The sequence below is a fragment of the Neltuma alba genome, unplaced genomic scaffold (assembly GCF_004799145.2).
Source record: "Neltuma alba isolate B1F8T4 unplaced genomic scaffold, ASM479914v2 tig00010124_pilon, whole genome shotgun sequence".
NCBI classification, from domain to species: Eukaryota; Viridiplantae; Streptophyta; class Magnoliopsida; order Fabales; family Fabaceae; genus Neltuma; species Neltuma alba.
Genome location: NW_021635075.1, coordinates 153,052 through 165,482, shown reverse-complemented (window position 1 = coordinate 165,482; position 12,431 = coordinate 153,052). Strand labels below are relative to the sequence as shown.

The 12,431-nt window shown below is 33.2% G+C and overlaps 2 protein-coding genes and 1 pseudogene across 2 annotated transcripts; all 3 read right to left on the bottom strand.

The window, feature by feature from the left end:
* Positions 1 to 3,125: 3,125 nt before the first annotated feature.
* On the bottom strand, positions 3,126 to 4,418 carry LOC114754242 (GDSL esterase/lipase At5g55050-like). The gene is made up of 3 exons (XM_028943031.1): positions 4,338 to 4,418; positions 3,632 to 3,845; positions 3,126 to 3,328 (listed from the first exon to the last, which is right to left on the bottom strand). Exons 1-3 carry the CDS (start codon positions 4,416 to 4,418, stop codon positions 3,126 to 3,128), a joined length of 498 nt encoding a protein of 165 aa, XP_028798864.1.
* Positions 4,419 to 6,388: 1,970 nt separating this feature from the next.
* On the bottom strand, positions 6,389 to 7,117 carry LOC114754241 (UDP-glycosyltransferase 72B1-like; annotated as a pseudogene).
* Positions 7,118 to 10,796: 3,679 nt separating this feature from the next.
* On the bottom strand, positions 10,797 to 11,987 carry LOC114754240 (hydroquinone glucosyltransferase-like). The gene is made up of 3 exons (XM_028943029.1): positions 11,707 to 11,987; positions 11,258 to 11,405; positions 10,797 to 11,186 (listed from the first exon to the last, which is right to left on the bottom strand). The coding sequence occupies exons 1-3, from the start codon at positions 11,985 to 11,987 to the stop codon at positions 10,797 to 10,799; spliced, it is 819 nt and encodes a 272-aa protein (XP_028798862.1).
* Between the last annotated feature and the right edge of the window lie 444 nt (positions 11,988 to 12,431).

Sequence of the window (12,431 nt, the reverse complement as noted above, 5' to 3'; positions counted from 1 at the left end):
GCTCTATGAGGTCAATGCAAAGCAACTTTCATGCACTCATGCCTAGGGCAGCTCTACAAGCTCACAATTGTTCGTCAAAGAACATATCCACCATATATTCATTAAAGAATATAGGCACTATGACACAAATAGACATGCAGAACTATTACTTAAGTATATGAGGAAAAGAGTCACTACCCGGAGGTCCTTCTTCCTATTTACCTTGTCCAGATTTCTTCTTTACTTGCTTTCTTGGTAGGCTCAGGCAGATATCAAATCCTATAATATGGTTTCATATATAAAATGGTCAATACTTAGTCCATTTAACTTTTATTATCAAAACATAACTTCTCTTAAGCCATTAATAAACTCTATTCCTTTTATTTAATAGTTGGTCATCCTGGATAATATTTTTTACACAAACTATTCTCTTTGAAATGTTTCCTTCCTTACTTCGACTCATCTTTATTTCCCTCTTAAAAACTTTCAGAATACACGCACACACATATATATGTACACATATTTCTCCCTCTTCCATCTTCGTTAAATCTGGAAATTCCACGTTATCCACTTTTATGAAACCATACATTTATTTAACATAATTCTACACAAGTACAAAATCATTAATAGCTGAATCTTCTAACTCTATAAACAGGATCTCTCAATCAATTTCCAGATTTAAGATACACCTTCCAATTCATTCCGCCACAATTCCTTAATTTATCATTTACAATTCTATCTTAAAAAATTTCAAAAATTTCCTGGAACCTCAAATAAATTCCTTAATAATTACAACAACCTATAAGACCTATTCATATTTAATCCTCCAAATCTTCATTTTCGGTCTCTAACATGGTCTAAATAACTTGGACAATCACTTGATCTAAGAGAGCATCAATCAACAATTTTAATAAAGTTTCAGATTTCCTAATCTTACACACTCATATATAGATATATATAGTTTCCCTTACTTCAAATTCAACGCCAAGCATATACCCATATATATATATATATATATATATATATATATAGATATAGCTTCAGTTTCATATTTCAAAACTCTGTCACCAGATTCAAATCCCCCAATTCGATCAGCAAATATAGTTACATATGTATATACACACATACACACACATATATGTATATATGTAACTTCCTCCACCACACATAACTTTTACTCCAAACCTGGAAATTTTCCAGATTCACACACACATATTTAATAGGATTTAATCACCCATCTTTCAACGACAATCCCCATGAAACTCAAATATAATTTCTCTATTCAGCTCCTCACTCAAATCTGGAAATTTTCCACCTTAGAACAATAATTAAATCATCATTTTACTGCTTCTACATATAACTTAAAACATCCTTAATTCAAAATTTAATCACTTCAAGTTCTTCCTAACATTCCAAAATTTCAGTTCCCATGTTTAGAAGCCAAAACTCATTCTTTCATAAATATAAATTCTTGCTTGAGAGTCATAAACCAGAAACCCAAATACATCCAACCAACCTCACTATTTTAATATTTCATGAACCAATTCAGCCTCTCTTGACAGCAACAATACACATGCATAACTTTTATATATATATATATATATATATATATCATTTCTTTTCGGTTGAACCTATACCTTCATTTACAGCAACTAACAAATATATGTATATATTTATACAGATATTGCCTTCTAATTCATTCCCTAATCTCCCTCAACAGCAATAACAGCACGCACAAGGGAGAGAAAATTCAGATCCTACTCCCAACCATTAGCAGATCCACTAAATGAAGGATAAGATCAATGTGCAACTTCATATTCATATGATACACATTTCCTCTCTCCTAATACCTCAAACCCGATACCTATCAACCCAGAAATGACATGCTCTATTCGAAGATTCATGAAACAGAGGCAATAGTGACATGCAAGCTTAAAAACCAGTATCATATACTTCAATCTTGCCATATAAAATGAATTCACTGGTCCTCCTCTTTTTCCTTCACTTTCTCTCACCACCCAACACTCTCTCTCCTCCATTACAGCCAAACGACGCCGAAAACGGAAAAGAAAAGGGTAGGACAATGACCAAGAGGCTCACCTTGCAAGATTAATCGGTTTGCATGTGACCCAAATACCTCCGATTACCACCTCCGGCACTTCTTCGTCGAGCTCTCGTTTTCCTCTGGTCTCTCTCTCTGTTTTAAGACTCGAGCAGTAATGAAATGGGGAAGGGAAATGAATTCTGATGGTTATAAGCATGGGGCAACACGTGTGGGCTGTGCACATGAGGTAATGGACCATTTTGCCTTTAATTATTTCTTATTTCTTATTCTCCTGAAATTAAGGAGTGGATCCAAAAATTAATCCATAGCATTTTATATGTATTTTCCTTATCCAATAGCTTTTGTGACCTTTAAAATAATTTCCACATAAATTTCGGGTCAAAAATGATCTCCTAACTATTTTTTTACTAAATTTTTCCAAGAAAATAGGTCCTTCTAACTCCCAAAATTATTGTTCAAATTGTGTAAGCCAATTTTTGGAGAAATTAACCATATCATTTCCTAAACTCTCAAAATTAATATTCATAAATTTTCCCTAATTTTCTTAGGCCTTAAATAATTTTAATAATTATTTCTTTATCATTCTCCCTGATTCTTTTAACACCTTAAAATTCAAGATATTACAATATATACTTACAAATAACTCATCAACAAGATTTTCACATTAGTATAGGGATTTAATCTCACAACCTTATAGATTATGAGCCAATTTTTTTTTTTTTTACGAAACTAGACAAACTAATTTGATATCTTTTCATGAATTCATGAGTTGTATTCGTGTAAAATTCAACTCTCTGGTTGATAGTGGACCACTAAAACTTACGATTATTATAATTGATTTAGTCGGAACTCTTTTTAATAGAACATATCATGTTATATATCTTGTTATCTAATGTATAATTCTACTTTTCCTTTCGTAATGCTTCTCCATGAATTTCATGAACTCTTAACTTATAATATACGCATAATTTGAAAAAAAATTCAGAAACTTCAGAAAATTGCATTCACATTTCAAACCAGCTGAAAAATCGAAAAGAACACTTTCAATAATGTTGAATCACATTGTTACAATCTCGATTTATTAGTGGTGACTGATGATTGGTGCCTTGGCTAGCTCCAAAATACTGTAAGGAGAACAAGCTTGTCCATAGAAGCAATCCTTTGAAGCAATCTCATATGCGGCTTCAGTTTCATGACTGTATTGATCAAATCTGAGATACTTTTTCCTATCTTTACAGAGAGATCGACCTTCCGGGTAACAAGGATCCTGAATGTTTGTGAACCCTGTGAAACAATTCAAAGAAGAGTATTTTATATTGGAAAAGGAGTTCAGCATCTAAAATAAAGGGTTAACATAATCTTTAGTTGCTAAAATTTGATCTCATTTTGATTTCAGTTCATAGAACATAAAACCAATAGTTTTGATTCTTGAAATTTGACTTCATTTTGATCTGCCTAATGATTTTCGGCTTCTGGTTTCAAGGACCAAAACCACTGGTTTCAAATTTTAGGGACTAAAACTGAAAGGAGATAAAATTTTAGAGATTAAAAATGATAGAAAGCCTTAAGTAAAATAACTATGCTTACCATATTTTTGTGGATTATCAGTGATCTTTTTGTACACATTGACGACATCGTATACAGTAAATAGTGAACCGGAGAGTGTACAACGTAACTCTTGCAACCTTTGAGGAAGTTTGTCTGCGAAGTATCTTGATTTGCAGTCTTTTGTATAATTATGAGGCTGGCAACGTGAAATGCCCGAAACTACAAATTTTCTTGCTCCCAGATCATAAAGCGTCTGTGAATAGACATTCAAATGAAATTTGAGTCATGTTGTTTACAAACAATAACTTAGAATCTAACGATACAGGTATACAACATCAATGTTTGCATAAGGCAAAAGCGCACCTTTAATCCTTAAACTTCACATAATAAACTTTTATTTTGATCCCTTAATTTTATGTATAAAGTGTCTTTTAAGTCCTTTAACCCTAACAATATTAACAAAAAATGCAGACATTGAAATTTTAAATATTAACAAAAGCATTATTAGATTATGCTGGTATATTAAGTTATGCTGACATATCACTGGAAACTGACAATGTTAGTATTAGAGGACTGAAAATATATTTTTAAAATTAAGAGGATAAATTAAAACTAAACTTCGTATAAATTTAGAGAACTAAAGTGCACTTTTGCCGTTTGCATAATAATACAAAAGTTATTAAAGTTTAATAAAGTCTAATATTTTACATAAAGCAAAAATCAAGATAACTTATAATTAGTTTACCTTGATATGTTTTGTGACTTCATCAAGAAGGATATCTGCATACTTGTCCGGACTGAATTTGTTGCTGACGTTGTGACTCATAGCATCGTGGTAATCGTTATTCCCAATAAAGACAATGTATAGGGAATTGGCCAAGTGATCTTGCAACTTCTCTTGATCCTTTATTGCTTGTGGGAGATCATTTTTCACAGTTGATGTGAAGCATCCTACTTGTTTTGCTAATGTTAAGCATTCTCCCTTCAACAAAAAAAAATTCCATTATTAACAGACATTTAATATACAACAAAAATTAGATCAAGTTGCTCATATTTGTTAGATCAAGTTTCCCAATCACACTTGTTATTTTACTATGATTAGTTGTTTGAATGCATATGTGCACTTATAAATTTACTTATGAACTTGATCTAATATCTACAAGGAAACTGTTCTTTACTATATAGATATATAATATTAAAATTGGTAATGAAATAAGAATAGTCATTTCAATTTAATTTCTTACCGCTCCAGTTGTGTTTAAGATCCCGCATGATGCAGATGCATAAGATATTCCTGTTGTAGTCTGACTTCTTTCAGTATCCGAGAGGTTTAAGTATGCAGGAGGAAATGGTAAGTCCAAGTAAGATGCTGGATGGATAAATACAAACGTCATAAGTGTTCTATTATTTGGATAATATATGCAATTAAACGTTAAAAACATTGAAATAATTATTATTTAAGCCAAGTTTCAACTATATATATGTTTGGATTAATACTAAGAGGAAATTCGCAACAATTACAAACAAATACTATTGAAGGCCCGGTTTAAACAAAATAAACTACATGGATCTGATTCAAAGTTGAGGCAAATTATAACTAAGAAAAAGTATTTAAACCACAAATTAATCAAGAAACATACCGATAAAGTCAGCCATATTTCTTCCATTGGTGAAACGACCCCTTATATTATGAAAATCAATTGCATAAGGCCACCTATTAGGCTTTGCTGGTGTGTTCAAATGCATGTTGTTTCCAGGATCAAGATGGGAATCACCAAACACATACAATGCTGGCACAGAGGCATTTGCAAGCAAAGCTTGGTTTGAAACGAAGCAGAAAGACAGAAACAACATCAGCTTTATTGAATTTTCCATATCTTTCTGCTTCGAGTATGGGAGCTTTTTAATTAATCAATCACCAGTGGAATTGATGAATGGAGTATCATAAGTATATATAGAGAGAGGGGTATGAATATTTTTGGCAAAGGAAGCCAAAAATAGATAAAGAGAGTTGAATTGGTAAACGTCGTATTTGTGATAGATAATAATAACTCATTTTGGAAGTTTTGGGAATTTGTTTTGAGGGAACGGATAATTTGTTAGCCTCATATAAAATAGCAAAACGAACTGAATGTTAATATTAGTCATGGGATCTGGTATTATAACAAGCCTAGATTTTGTTTGAATATAGGAAAATTCACCATGATGATAGCACATTAACTAATTACGTAGGATCTATTATTACCGCATGAGAATAGGAGATAGGTGTGAAAGGAACTGATTTAGAGTGCTCATCTTTAGGATGAGCATCCAAAGCTTATCCTCTCATGCAGGACCGTTTAAATTTGAAGAGTCCATATGAGATTTTTTAATTAATTATGTCTGAATAAATAAAATTATTTTTTAATAAAGTGATAGTTAAGAGATTATTTTTATTTTATATTCTATACCCATAAAAATAATTATTTTAAAAAATAAAAATAGGAAAATATTAAATCTAACCACTTCCCGTGTGTGGGGGGGGGGGGAATTAATGGTTGAAGAAGGAGAAAAATTAATGGTTAAATATGGACATCTCTTCCTCTGCCGTTTTGAGTGGCCAATGATCTAGTCTTGATGTCTTCTGAAGCCTTATAAATTGTTTAATTTACCCAAACAACTCTTTTCTAACTTTATTATCATCTATCAAAAACATGAAATTGTTCAATATCTAATGGAGTAAATACCCCTTTTTTGGAAAAACCACAATAGCAAGCATAGAAATTTGGGTGACTTTAGTGAAAAGTCATTAGTTTTCTACATGTCACCCATATATTTCAACTCATGAGCTAAGTTAGAGATTGCTCGAGCAGATGAACCATCTTCACCAAGTGCTTTCGTAGCAGCATCCTGAAACACTTGAACTCTTCTACGAGTTTCGTTGCCTTCCTGATCATCTTCTATTATCAACTTCACAACCCTTGCAACTTCCTCTTTCACTATAATCCCATTCTTGTTCTCATCAAATTTGGGCCACACAGCAACCTTAAACTTCTCAGTTAGCAACACTGCATTCATTCTCTGCTCTGCAAATAATGGCCAAACAATCATTGGCTTGCCATAGAGCACACTCTCTAATGTGGAGTTCCAACCACAATGAGTCAAAAACCCACCGGTAGAGCAGTGTCTCAAAATTTAGATTTGTGGGGCCCATGATGGGACCACAAAGCCTTGGCCTTTGGTTCTTTCAATGAACCCTTTTGGCATATGGTCAAGAGGATTCTCACTTTGTGAATTTAAATAAGCCGAACTAGTAGACGTGCTTGGAGCCCTCACAACCCACAAGAACTTGTGGCCACTCATTTCTAACCCCAAGGCTAGCTCATGAAGCTGGTCATGTGTTAGTGTTCCTCCACTCCCAAAAGAGACATACAAAACAGAGTTCTTCTGCTGATTGTCTAACCATTTTAAACACTCTGAGGTTGACTCGTTTATGGTAGTTGACTCGGTCTTCAAAATGGGCCCCACTGGATAAATGGGTGGGTGTTTATGATTACTTTCTTGTGGTGATGTTATTGCCCCTCGTTCCAGATCTAGGAAGCTATTCACTATCATACCATCTGCTAAATGCAATCGCTTACATATATAAAGAACTGTTTTGTAGGATTCACTTGATCTTTCTTGAACTGTGTCAAACAGATCCTTGCCATTTAATGGTACACAACCTGAATGAAGTAATTATTAGCTCTTTAACATTCATTTTACATTTTTTATTTACCCAACCAGTTCACAGAAATAAAGTTCACAAGAATCAAAGAGGCAAAAGAAAAGAAAGAAACAAGAACAAGAAGATTGGTAACCTGGAAGTTTCAAAGGTTGTGATAAGTCTCCAAATCCAGTAGAAACCATCTCATGATCCTCATCAAGTTCGGGAAACTTGAGGCAGAAACACAAGGAAGTAACAGACATGGGAAAGTAAACGTATGATTTGAGGTTGAACTGCTTTGCAATCTCTAAGGCATCCACTGAGAATACATCGGCAATGAGAGCAAAGAGCTGAATATGGAAACTCAACAAGCTCAAAGCTTGACGAAGTGACGGAAGAGAGAGTTTTACAGTCTCATGCATTTTTGTTGCTGGGGGCAGGGCGTTTCGAGGGATGTCATTTTGGTCGACGTGTTGAAGAATAGTGAAGTCTATGTGCGGTGGAAGAGATTGGAGGATGGAAAGTGCAGATGGGGAGGGAGGACCGAGTGTTGGGATGAGGAAAGTGAAGTGGAAGCGAGGGAGTCGTTTTGCAAACTCAATCGGAGGTATTAAATGACTAAACCCTGGACATGGAACCATGACGATGCAAGAATTTCTTTTCTCCATGGAAAGTTGACAGTTCGGTAGCTTGATGGGTACTTGGGCAGGAAACAAATGAAAGAAGAAAAAGTGAAAGCATGAAAATACTTCATTGCTATATATACATATACATATATACATATATATATATATATGTAAATCATAATCTAACACGTGCGCCACGATATCTGCAAGTCTATCTAACAGTCATGGCTTACCTTAAAATCAAACTCCTATCTGACAAACTTACAATATGTGAAGCTTATCAGCTGAAAATGGTTAATATAAGCAGCTCACTTAAAAGAAAGAGAATAGACACTGGAATCATACATTTTTTGTTTTTTGGGTTGGGGTGGGGGCCCCCGGGGGGGGGGGATAGCGGTCAAATCAGTAAATTAAATCAGTTTTTAATATAGGCTTCGTCCGTTGCACGAAGCCATAAATGCCGTAGATGTATATATAGATACATAGGCCTAGGTTATTGTGGTCTTTTAACTAACATGCTCCCTATCGTACATATTATAAAGTCCTTCTAGAAAATTCTTAATCATTTTATAAAACCTTTTAATATTTTGAATGAGTATTAAATAACTTTTTCATATATGCTCATATGTAACGAGAGTACAGTGGAGAATACAAATTAATCTAGTGGAGAATACGAATTAATCTGGTATAATTAATAAGAGTAATATTAAAAATCATTTAAATTCTATGACATATTTAATATTTTTAACTAGTTTTATTAGTATATATGAGTTAATTAGTTGATTCTTATAATAAGGACTAGAGGGAGGATTACTTTACTCCCACAAATATAGCTCATTTGTATCCCATTCTCGTCAATAATGCATTAAGTTGATAAAACTTTCACACACTTAGCTTCTATTGAAGAAATTGGTGTTGAAAAAATACGTCATACATTTTCTCTAGCCTATTTTTTTTAATTGTATTCAATAGGGATGAATTTGAAAAAAAAAGATTATCAATTACGTACCGTACAAGTGATTTATATTTAAAAACATATTTTTTTCCTACTAGTGACTTGTATATATGAACAAATTTAGTGGTATGTAAGTCACTTGGACCTCATTTTCCCACATGACGGAATGTATTATAAATTGATAAAAATGTTCACATTGTCCCCATTAAAGATAGGGTATAAAATATATGCTGTACATTTTCTCTTACCTCTTTTATTTATTGTATTCAATAAAGATGAAATTGGGAAAAAAAAGGGGTGATTAATTACCTAACAAATGACTTATTTAGGAATAAATATTTCTCCTATAAGTAACTTACACATGGTAATAGAGTGGCAGATATAGATGCATACTAGTCAGTTAGAGTTTAATTGTTAATGATTTTTTAATCAGTCAATTATATGTAATCTTTTAGGGCCTTATGTATAATTTTTTTATTCACTAATGGGGGAAAAACTGAAGCTGATCATTTCGCTTAAAAATAATATAGAATTAGAAATCCAACTTAACTCTAAACATTTTTTTTATATGCGTGCATATTTTTTTCATGAGAGATTTGTGAAATATTGAAGTATATATGAAAAAAATTATTTAAGAATTATAATTTTAAATTTTTATGTATATTATATAATCTAAAATTTAAAAGTGATTATACATAATTTAAAAATAAAAATTTGAAAATCGAAAATTTCAAATATAACTTTGTTTAATTTTGTGGTGAATTTATTAAATGTCATAGAGACACACACATTAAAGTATAAGTTTTAATTATAGATCTCTTTAATATCTAAACAATGGATCCCTTTATTTGGAAATGCTCAAATGCTTGAATTTCTTAAAGCATATGTTCTTGGATGAAGAAAAATGAAATACTGTTGGCATGCGTACAGTTTATGACAAGCTCTGTTTGAATTTGATAGGATAAAAAATAAACTTGCGCGTACTATGTTTGAATAAGATGACAATCCACGAAAAACATTTATAATCAAACTGATTTATGTTTAAAATATTGCAAATTTGATAGATTCTTTATGCTAATCAAGCAAGGAGACTATCATCTCTTACTCAGATTATTTTAAAAAAATTTTAATATTAATCTCTTTAATTTTACCTCAACTGTAATATTGCTTGAACATGTGTTCTTTTGATTTGAACGTGGAATAAAGAAATTATGTGGGCATGCTTATGCGAACGGTGCCTGGGTACTTAATATAATAGTTAGTTGGAAATTAGATTTGGTCTTAAATATAATATCCCAATCTACTTTATTTTCCAAATTTGTAATTCATTCTCTAAAGTATCCCTATTAATTACACATGTCAAGGGGTTTTCATCTCAAGATGGTGATAATTAAAAAGTCAGTTTAGAAAAATTAACTCATATTTATTACAAATAACTAACTTGATTCATTTTCTTAATCTACTCAAATTAGTTAAGTAGTTTTGGGGGCAGCATATATATAATCTTACAACTTTGTTGGAGGCTGACACAAGTCTTACTTATAGCCTTATCTTTACGCCACTAAACAAAAATATATAATTAACAATAAAATACATTAAAATTAAAGACTTGCATTTTCTACTTTTGCCACTATTTAAGATTATTCAATTCAAAATTTCGAATGCTAAACTATTGAGCGTCTTCATAGAAGAACCATATTCTCCCATTGCTTTAACAGCAGCATCCTTAAACACTTGGATTCTTCTGCTGATTTCTTCCCCTTCATTACCTTCCAACACACACTTCACAATTCTAGAAACCTCCTCCTTCTCCGCCACAACTCCATTATTATTATTATTATTTTCATTCGGCCTTGCAGCAATCTTCAATTCTTCAGCTAACAACACTGTGTTCATTTTCTGCTCTGCAAACATTGGCCATGCAATCATGGGCTTGCCTTAGAAAACACCCTCAGGCGTGGAGTTCCCACCACAATGAGTCAGAAACCCACCAACGGACTCGTGTCTTAGGATTTCAATTTGTGGGGCCCATGATGGGACCACAAAACCTTGATCTTTGGTTCTTTCAATAAACCCTTTTGGCAAGTAATCAAGTGGGTCCTCCTCTTTGGCCCTCAAATAATCTAAAGAGGCAAACTCACTTGGAGCTCTCACAACCCACAAAACCTTGTGGCCACTTATCTCTAATCCTAAGGCGAGTTGGCGAAGTTGGTCATGTGACAGTGATCCACCACTCCCAAAAGAGATATATAGAACTGAGTTTTGTGGCGGATTGTTTAACCATGTTAAACAATCGGTGGCTAACATGCTTGCGGTTGCTAATTCTATCTATAAAATGGGGCCCAAAGGACAAACTGTAAGGTATTATGATTATAATTTGCTTGCAGAGTGGTTATTACCTCTAGTTCTAGTTCTAAGATGCTATTCACTATGATACCATCTGCAAAATTGAACCGTTTACAGATGTGAAGAATTGTTTCATAGGATTCACTTGATCTTTCTTGAACTATGTCAGGAATATCCTTGCCCCATGAAAAGCTATGCAACCTGCAGAAATGAAGTTCCATGAGTTAATTTTTGATAGTTATTTAGTTTCATTAAAGCAGGAAAGAAAAAGAAAGCTTTGTGACTTGGGAGTTTCAAAGGTTGCGATAGCTCTCGGAAGCCTGTAGAAACCTTGTCGTGATCTTGGTGAAGTTCAGGAAAATTAAGGCAGAAACACAACGAAGTTGCTCCTGAAGCATAGTAAATATATGACTTGAGGTTGAATTGCTTGGACATTTCTAATGCATCCACTGATAGCAAATCTGCAATCATAGCAAAAAGGTGAGTTCGAGAATTCAAAGACCTCAAAGCATCTTGAAATGATGGAAGAGACAGCATCACAGTATGATGGATTTGTGTTGCTGGATGGACAGCACTTTGAGGGATGTCGTTTTGATTCACTTGTGGAAGAATAGTGAAATCTATGTGAGGAGGGAGAGATTGAAGGATGGAATATGTAGTTTTGGAGGGAGGGCCAAGTGTTGGGATGAAGAGAGTGACGTGGAAGTGAGCACGATGAACGACTAGTCGTTTTGCAAGCTGTACGAGTGGGATTAGATGGCTGAAACCTGGACATGGAACCATGGCGATGCAGGGACTTCTATTCTCCATGGAAGATCGATAATCAGCTGGTTGCTTCATCAAGGGGTGCTTCTTTTTAACTTTGAGACTCTATATTATGTACACCTTTACACATATGGTTCAACAGGAAAATTGTTGTAAATATAGTTTTTATTACTACCTCGGGTACTTAAGATAAAAATTAGTAGGGAATTAAATTTGGTCTTAAATATAAGACTCTAATATATTTTATACTCCTTTTATTTATCCAAACTAAGCCTACTGATTGTATATATGTTAAGGGAGTTTGAATCAAAGGATAGTTTCAATCCAAATAATTTGACGAGGTATTTTTTAAGAAAACTAACACATATTTTTGATAAATAACTAATTTAACTACTTTATTTAATCTACTTAAATTAGTCAAGTAGATATTATATTAAGGAGAAGAGGTATATTAACTATCTC

Bases quoted from the DNA above. Each gene is read 5' to 3' on its own strand.
- LOC114754240 (XM_028943029.1), bottom strand. From the start codon at position 11,987: ATGGTTCCATGTCCAGGTTTCAGCCATCTAATCCCACTCGTACAGCTT. The intron at 11,406-11,706 runs GTCTTTGAATTC...TCATTTCTGCAG, and splicing joins TCATTTCAAGATGCTTTGAG to GTTGCATAGCTTTTCATGGG. The intron at 11,187-11,257 runs GTAATAACCACT...CCCATTTTATAG, and splicing joins TCTTAGAACTAGAACTAGAG to ATAGAATTAGCAACCGCAAG.
- LOC114754242 (XM_028943031.1), bottom strand. From the start codon at position 4,418: ATGAGTCACAACGTCAGCAACAAATTCAGTCCGGACAAGTATGCAGAT. The intron at 3,846-4,337 runs GTAAACTAATTA...GTCTATTCACAG, and splicing joins AAGTCACAAAACATATCAAG to ACGCTTTATGATCTGGGAGC. The intron at 3,329-3,631 runs GTAAGCATAGTT...ATTGTTTCACAG, and splicing joins TGATAATCCACAAAAATATG to GGTTCACAAACATTCAGGAT.